General features: G+C 37.8%; 1 protein-coding gene across 1 annotated transcript; it reads left to right on the top strand.

The window, feature by feature from the left end:
- On the top strand, positions 1–4,551 carry LOC306873475 (toll-like receptor 2 type-2). The gene is made up of 2 exons (XM_079422796.1): positions 1–65; positions 1,499–4,551. Exons 1-2 carry the CDS (start codon positions 55–57, stop codon positions 3,864–3,866), a joined length of 2,379 nt encoding a protein of 792 aa, XP_079278922.1. The 5' UTR covers positions 1–54; the 3' UTR covers positions 3,867–4,551.
- The last annotated feature ends 4,115 nt before the right edge of the window (positions 4,552–8,666 follow it).

The following is an 8,666-nucleotide window of genomic DNA, read 5'->3' as shown; positions in this document are numbered from 1 at the left end:
ATTATGACTATAGTCAAACTGCAGTTTGCATAGAAAAGAGGACCAGACATATTAATGGCAGTAAGGTAATCAAATTTGACGACTTCTGTCTTGAAATATGCTAGACTGGTAGTACTTTGTGTTAACATGTTTTGTTTTGTACATTGTGTTAACATGTTTTAATACTGCAATCATAAGCTTGCGATTGTAAGTACAAAATGTGGTGTAATACTGAGGTATAGACATAGAACAAAATGAAAGTACATTGATTGACTGACCGTTTTGGATCAGAAATTGAGGACTTCTGTTTTGTGTGTTTCTCCTTTTGTGTATGCTAAATATATTACTGTGACGCACAGCTGAATTTTCAGAAGCCATTACTCCAGTCTTCATTGTCATATACAATGAACTCCACTAATATTGGCACCCTTGATAAATATTCGCCAGTGAAAATAAATCTGCATTGTTTATCCTTTTGATCTTTCACTCAAAAAATTCACAAAATTCTAACCTATCATTGAAGTAAAACCTTTGAAAGTGGGGAGAAAATCTCATGATGAAATAAATACGTTCCCATTCATGTTTACATTTTTTAGCACACCAGGGTGACTAGGAGAATGAAATTGTCCAGCCTTGGCTTCCTATTCCACGTGATTATAAATACAAGGAACACAGAGGCCAAATTCCCTTAATCATCCATCACAAGGAGTAAAACCTAAGAATATAGTTCTGATATGCAGAACAAGATTGTTAAGCTTCACAAAATAGAAAGTGGCTGTAAGAAAAGAGTTAAAGCATTGAAAATCCCCATTTCCACCATCAGGGTAATAATTAAGAAGTTCCAATCAACTACTAAAGATGTTAAAAATCTGCCTGGAAGAGGACGTGTGTCTATATCGTCCTAATGCACGGTGAGGAGGAGAGTTTGAGTGGCCAAAGACTCCAGAGATCACAGCTGAAGAATTGTAGAGATTAGTTGAGTCTTGGGGTCAGAAACCTAAATATATGTATATATTTATTTTCACAGCCGCCTTTGCTCATATTTACCAAGGGTGCCAATATTAGTGGAGAGCATTGTATTTCAGAAATTATTCCATTACGCTGATTTGTTGCTCAAGAAATGATTCTTATTCATGTCAATGTTGAAAACAATTATGCTGCTTAATATTTTTTGTGGAAGCCATGATAAAAAAATGTAAGAATTATTTGATAAATAGAAAGTTAAAAAGAACAGCATTTATTTGAAAAGTTTTTTTTTTTTTTTTATTCTGCCAGGACATTACCCATTAATTTTATAGGCATTTCGGTAACTCTATAAATTTTACATGCCATGCAGTGCAAAAATTAAATACAGGTGAAACACCTGTAAAAATCAATACGGTAAATTCATTCATACTAATACAGTACATTGTGCCCTATTTTTACTGCTTGTTATTAGAATGTGTACAAAGACTTTTAATCAATTTTATGCATCTTTACTGAATAAAATTATTTATTTTAAAAAATCAATTTTTTACAGGATGAGACCCTTGGAAGCAAAGGAGTCCGTAATACTTTTTATATTAATTTTGGCCCAAGGCTTTGACTACTCCAGGACATGTAATTGTGATCAGCAATATTTTTGCAACTGTTCATCAAATCATCTCCAACAGATCCCAAAAGTTCCAGCGAATGCTCTTGGCCTTGACCTGTCATTCAATCAAATAGAGTCTATTGACATGAACGATCTCAGCCCATATAGTGATCTGAAAACCCTAAACTTGCATAAGAACATGCTCATGTTTATACACAAGGAGGCTTTCAAATCTCAACATAAGCTGGAAGTTCTTGATCTGTCCTTAAACAACCTAAAAAATCTGTCTTCGTCTTGGTTCCACGAGCTATATTCTCTTCAGCAACTGAACCTTGTAGGAAACCCATACACCACCTTGGGACCTGCTCCCATTTTCCAGTCCCTCCTTAACCTAAGGACTCTGCGATTCGGTAGTCCTTCACTGAGAGAGGTGTACAAGAATAGCTTAGATGGGCTCACTCATCTGGATGAGATGACATTCATTGGCAGTAACCTGAGGTCATATGAGAACGGGAGCTTAAAAGCAGCCCGTCCCATCGGTTTAGTCTCTTTGAGCCTTCAGAGTCTATTTGAGAATGATCCAGAATTAGGCTCTAAAGTTCTTCAAGATGTCTCCCACCCTAAAACTCTGCTGACTGTCAGAGATGTTGAACTCAGAACGAACACTTCGATGGAATCCTTTAAAGCGACGAGAGAAGGTGGGACTAAAAGCTTGAGTTTCCAAAATTGCACCACAACTGATGAAGCATTGACCTCTTTTTTGATGGTTATGGATGGTTCTTCTTTGTCTTACATTGGTCTGGAAGATGTACATTTGATTGGTCAAGGGTGGTGGCAGAAAGCTTCATACACACATTATGAAAACTTTCACACTGCCTACATACGTAATCTCGACATCAAAGGGTTCTTTGAGTTCAGTAGCATGAAGCAGTTGGGATTTCTGCTGGTGAATCTCCACAAGGTGTCTGTGATCAACGGCACAGTGTTTGTTATTCCTCCGATAACGACTGTCCTGTTGAAAAAACTTGAATATTTGGACCTTAGTCAGAACCTCCTTTCAGACCTGACAATTGTGCCGACGTTATCTACAAGTTTTGGCGCGTATCAAAACCTCAACACTCTTAACGTGAGCCAGAATGTTTTAAAATCCCTTGGGCTGATGTCTCAGTTGGCCACTAATCTTAAGAGCCTCACATATTTAGACTTAAGCCATAATAGTTTTGTTTCTATGCCAGAAAAGTGTAGCTGGCCAGCCACTCTCAGGTTTCTGAACCTTTCCAGCACAAAGCTACGCAAGATGACCCCATGCCTGCCTTCTAGCTTGACGGTCCTGGATCTCAGTGAAAATGATCTGATAGTGTTCAACAAAAGATTTCCCCAACTTATTATGCTTATACTGACAGGCAACCGATTTATTAAACTCCCACAGGGGGAATTATTTCCAAGGCTGCAGACACTGCTTATCCAAAGGAACGCCTTGCGGATGTTTAGCAGGAGTGATTTGAAGAGATTCAAAAACCTACAATATTTGGAAGCGGGTGATAACAATTTTGTGTGCTCCTGCGAGTTTGTATCTTTCTTTAAACAGGATGTTGACCTTTTCATCACAATAAGTGATAGTCGTCGCAATTACATGTGCGACACTCCATTCACTCTCAGAGGTGATGCTATTGACAGTGTCAGATTGTCAGTTTTTGAGTGTTATATGATCCCTGCTGTCTCAGTGCTTTGTTCTGTGATAATCATAGTACTTGGACTTATTGTTATCACCTGCCATAAGCTTCACGTTATATGGTATCTGCAGATGACTAAAGCATGGATACAAGCCAAAAGAAAACCTGCAGTTGGTCGACTGGCCGAAGAGCTCCGTTATGATGCTTTTGTATCTTACAGTCAACATGACGCTGAGTGGGTCGAGGAGATCCTTGTTCCAGAACTAGAGAGCGCTCATCCTCCGTTTGCCCTGTGTTTGCACAAACGGGACTTCCAGCCAGGCCGCTGGATCGTAGACAACATCATTGACTCGATTGAGAAGAGCCATCGGACTCTCTTTGTTCTCTCTGAGCACTTTGTTACCAGCGAATGGTGCCGTTACGAGCTGGACTTCTCACATTTCCGCATAGTCGATGAGCACAATGACTGCGCTGTCCTGGTTCTTCTTGAACCAATCAAGAAGGAAACCATTCCCAAGCGTTTCTGCAAGCTGAGGAAGATTATGAACTCCAGGACGTATCTGGAGTGGCCTGAGGAGGAGGAAAAGAGAAGCGAGTTCTGGAGCAATCTGAGAGCTGCTCTACAGAGAGATGAATGTTAAAGGCTTGCCAGGTTGTGTGACAAATATAGACTAATCAAAACTGTACCAAAATGCAATGTTTCTATGATGCATTACTTTTATTTGTAGGCCTACAGTATATACAGTGTTATCGTTAAAGCAAAACTGAAAATATTAATAAATGCTATAATAGTATATAAATAAAACTAAAATAACACTGTTGTATAGTGTATTTTAACATTTGCAAAGTTTAAAACATGTCAAATCCATTAAAAGTGACAATGTGGATAACCTTAAATGTAATTTTTACAAAGTGTCAAAATGCAGTGCCTGTCAGCTGAAGCTTTGGGGGTTGCTTGGATAATATTAATACAGATGTGCCTGCTTTTACTTAATACTTAGGCCCATTGTTACTTGATAGACTATTTCACATGAGGTGTTCAAAGCACTAACAGCACTGTGAATGCATATGGTTTGAGGTACAATATTAGCACAACAAATATTAACTTTCCAGGACATGTGTTATCAGTAGAATGTGTTTGTGTAATGTGAGATGTGACAATGGGAAGTTATCTATAATGTAATGACTGACTGTTTATCACCAGTATGATGATTTCACAATGAGTTCAGTCCTTTTGCTGTCATCTATAAGCAAATAACATTAGATTGAATCAAATGCTAATGTATGTGACAATAGCAATAATGAACTGTAATAAAATCACAAACAATTTTACTCTTCTGGTAACTTTCTTTTGTTCATATCCTAATATTTTAGACTTATTCTTTCATTTTTAGCATGCGGTCTGTACATACTGCAGACTTTTTAAAAGAGACTTTAGGTCTATTTTGATAGTCTTGATTCTACAGTAAACGATCTGTTTTTAGATCTCATTTTCCAGAAATCACATGATACTGACAATCTTTGAATAGGCCTATTGTTTTTAGAATTTTGGCGCCACCTGTTGGATATGTTTAGATTTTTAATTGAAGATGAATTTTATTTACAGTTGGTTATGTAATTTCGGTATCAGTGAAAGTAGTGGTGAGGTAATTAAGGCCACATCAGAGTGGAAGTTTTTTTCTTCCACCTTTTATTCCTCTAATGTTCTCACAATATAACATTCTTGCTCTCATAATGAAACCTAAACCAAGCAATGTTGTGCAATGAATTGACAGTGTGTAGTATCTTGTACCAGTGTGGGACTCAGCAGATGGTGGATGACTGTATAAAATGCTTTTGTTGCCAATGTAAGTGATTCAAAGAAAAGGGTTTTGGTACAGTGCTGATTGGTGAGGGTCATGCATATTGTTGTCAAAGAATAAACTGTAAACTTTGACTGAATATTGCACGTTTGAACAGTGTAATCACAGACTGAGTCCTTATAAATAACCTCACCGGTGACCCACCATTGGGTTCGTCACAAGCTAATTAGTGAACATACTACTTGAGCATTTTATTTCTTGGCTCCTGAAGTACTCTCTATAGACAGCCATCAAAATCAGTGTATCTCAGAGTCAGATAACATTTAACTATGATCACATCCGTCAGGTTGGTTGATGTGAGGACAAGCCTCAATGATGAGAGATTTTGTGTTTGTTAGTAAACTCAAATCTCTTTTATGAGCCCTTGGTCAGCATCTGATCATCAATAAGATCAAGACAGAGTGAAGAATATATGATATATACACAGAACATTTACACAGAAAATGACATGAGAAAATTCAGTAGACAACTTGTCAGTCATTGCAGATATTAAATATCTCTGTGTGTCAATTTCTGGATGTGGATCAGTTAATCGTTTTAATATCTTATTTTGTCTGGCTGTATCTTATGTTAAGCGTCTGCTAAATGGCAGAATTAATGCAAATTAAAAGGGGATTTTTTGTTACCACAAATAAAGAGCAAGTGGGACGTCTGAAATGTTCCTCATTCAGTCATTTTATGCTTTGCTCTTGAGCAGTAATCGCAAGGACAGTCCCCTTGGTGGTGCCTGGGGTTAAGTGTCTTTCTCAAGGGCACAATGGTGATTTTAGTGAACCCTTATTCATGGGTCCCCACTACTGGGGTTTGAATCAGTTCAGATCATAGACCACTAGGTTACAGCCACAATGTTTGCATCAAATGCTGCTGGAAACAGAACCGAAACATTTTCCGAAAAAATAAAAAATAAAGAGCTTAACAGAACACCAGAAAACCAAACCTTTTTAAAGTGCAAGTGAAAGTACAAGGTAAAAAAAAAAAAAACAAGTCATCAGTTTAAAAGCCAAATGAAGAACAAATGTTCTCAGGAATGAAAATAGTCTTCCAAACTAAAGTTACCACCCCTTCTGCACATATTATGAGACGATTTGGCACACAAAGCTATGAGCTACTGTTATTTTTTAATAGAATATTACAGGTTTGAGTGCCAAAATTTTTCTGAAACATTTTGTCACCAACATGAGAGATACTTGAGATGGCTTTTGGGGCTGTTCAGAATTGCCACACACAATCTGATCCATTTCGAAAGCCCTTTCAAAAAAGATTGGACTCTAAATAACTTATACGGTTTCTTGAGGTTTCATCCTGGCTGCAGAACCTTTGTCCACAACGGAATCCTTAAGTTGCTGCAAGAAGTTAAAAGACTGTCCTCCATTCTATCATGAGGGAAAAGGTTTTTGAGGCACCTAATATATACACTGAAGTTTAAGTACTGAAGTATGGGCACAAAGATATTAAAGTAACTTATGTACAGTATTAGCTAAACTGGTTTTATGAAAGGGTACTTTAGAGCAGCATTAGCGTGTAAAGAACAGCTAAAATATATATTGGGACAAAAAACATTTTATGTAAACAAACAAAACTGGATTTCATGCCTGGTTTAATACATATATACTTTTGTTTGAGATCATTTTAAGGAATTTTAATCAATTACAGAACAGATGTCACCTAATTCAGCAGGCTCTATAGGTAAATAAAAATCATTCACACAAGTTTTTTCATCTACATATCAAAAAATAAATAAATAAAAAATAAAATCTTGAAATGTCATGGCTGACCAGACTGGGAGGGTTGTAAAACTACTTTCACATGTATTTCTACTCAACCCACAAAGACTGCACAATATAACCTGACATGAGTCATGACATAACTGCAAAAGTGCACGCACTCACACAATGTCAGTTATGTTTTTAGAGTCCTTGCTTCATGTTTTATGTCTTAGTTCTCTTTATTTTTCCCAGTTTTAATTGCAGTTTTGAAATAAAATGTTTTCTACATGTTTGACATTTCAAATGAGTGAGTGAGTGTGTGAGTGAAGTGACATTCAGCCAAGTATGGTGACCCATACTCGGAATTCGTGCTCTGCATTTAACCCATCCAACGTGCACACACACAGCAGTGAACACACACACACCGTGAACATACACCCGGAGCAGTAGGCAGCCATTTATGCTGCAGCGCCTGGGGAGCAGTTGGGGGTTCGGTGCCTTGCTCAAGGGCACCTCAGTCGTGGTATTGAGGGTGGAGAGAGCGCTGGACATTCACTCCCCCCACCTACAATTCCTGCCGGCCCGAGAACTCGAACCCGCAACCTTCGGATTACAAGTCCGACTCTCTAACCATTAGGCCACGACTTCCCCATTTCAATGTGTATGACGACATACACATTGAAAATGTGTAGGTAAAAATAGAGGGTGATATAGAGCAACTATTTTTGTCTTTTTTAAGGAAATTTGATTATAAAAGTAAATCCATCCATCCATCCATGTCCATTCATCCAAATGTTTTCTGTTATAATGTTACAAGTCACAACAGTTGTGAGATTATAACTACAGTGCTTCTTGTAGCTAACATTTTATTTACACAGTTTTGAGAAAAGCATAAAGCATAGCAGCTTTCATACAAACCCACTTATTCAAGATTTATACATTACCATTTCCTGCATTATCTGGTAATCGAACCCATGACCTTATTGTTATTAGTGTCATGCTCTACTTTTTAAACAGAAATGCCTAAAACAAAATACAAAAATACTACAGTAAAGCCTACTATAATATTAAAATACTACAACAAAATATTAAAATAGTACAGTCGTTTCAGCTGTACACTGAATAATAATTAAATGTCCACACAGTGAGGGTAACAACACAACATGTGCTACTATAATTTACATTTACATTTAGTCATTTGGCAGACGCTTTTATCCAAAGTGACTTACAATTGGGGAATACAAAAAGCGATTAATCTTGAAGAGGCAATCAGACAGAGGAAGTGCTCGTAACACCAAGTCTCAGTCATTGTTCAAATAAGTACAAGCTAGTAAGGGAGGGAGAGAAAGATAGAGGGAAAGAGTTTTTTTTTTTTTTTGAGTTTAGGATGAAGTCAAGTACTGCCGAAAGAGATGAGTTTTCAGTTGTTGCTTGAAGATTGCCAGGGATCCGGCATTCCGGATAGGGGTGGGAAGATTATTCCACCAGCCAGGAATGGTGAACGAGAATATCGTGCCGCTGCATTCTGAATCATTTGTAGAGGTTTGATTGTGTTTGATGGCAGACCAGCCAGAAGAGCATTGCAGTAGTCAAGTCTAGAAACAACTGGACAATTGCGCAGCATGCTTTGTCAGAAAGGGCCTGATCTTTCTGATGTTGTGTAGTGCAAACCTGCAGGATCGAGCAGTCTTTGCAATGTGCTCTTTGAAGTTCAGCTGGTCATCAAAGATTACACCAAGATTTCTGACCGAAGTTGATGGGGTAATCATTGATGAACCTAACTGAATCGTGAAGTCATGCTGTAGAGTCGGAGTGGCAGGGAAGTCCAGAAGTTCCATCTTTGCCAGGTTGAGCTGTAGGTGATGTTCCTTCA

The sequence above is a fragment of the Barbus barbus genome (genome assembly GCF_936440315.1).
Source record: "Barbus barbus genome assembly, chromosome: 8".
In the NCBI taxonomy this organism is placed as follows: Eukaryota; Metazoa; Chordata; class Actinopteri; order Cypriniformes; family Cyprinidae; genus Barbus; species Barbus barbus.
This window is presented reverse-complemented; position numbering and strand designations above follow the sequence as displayed.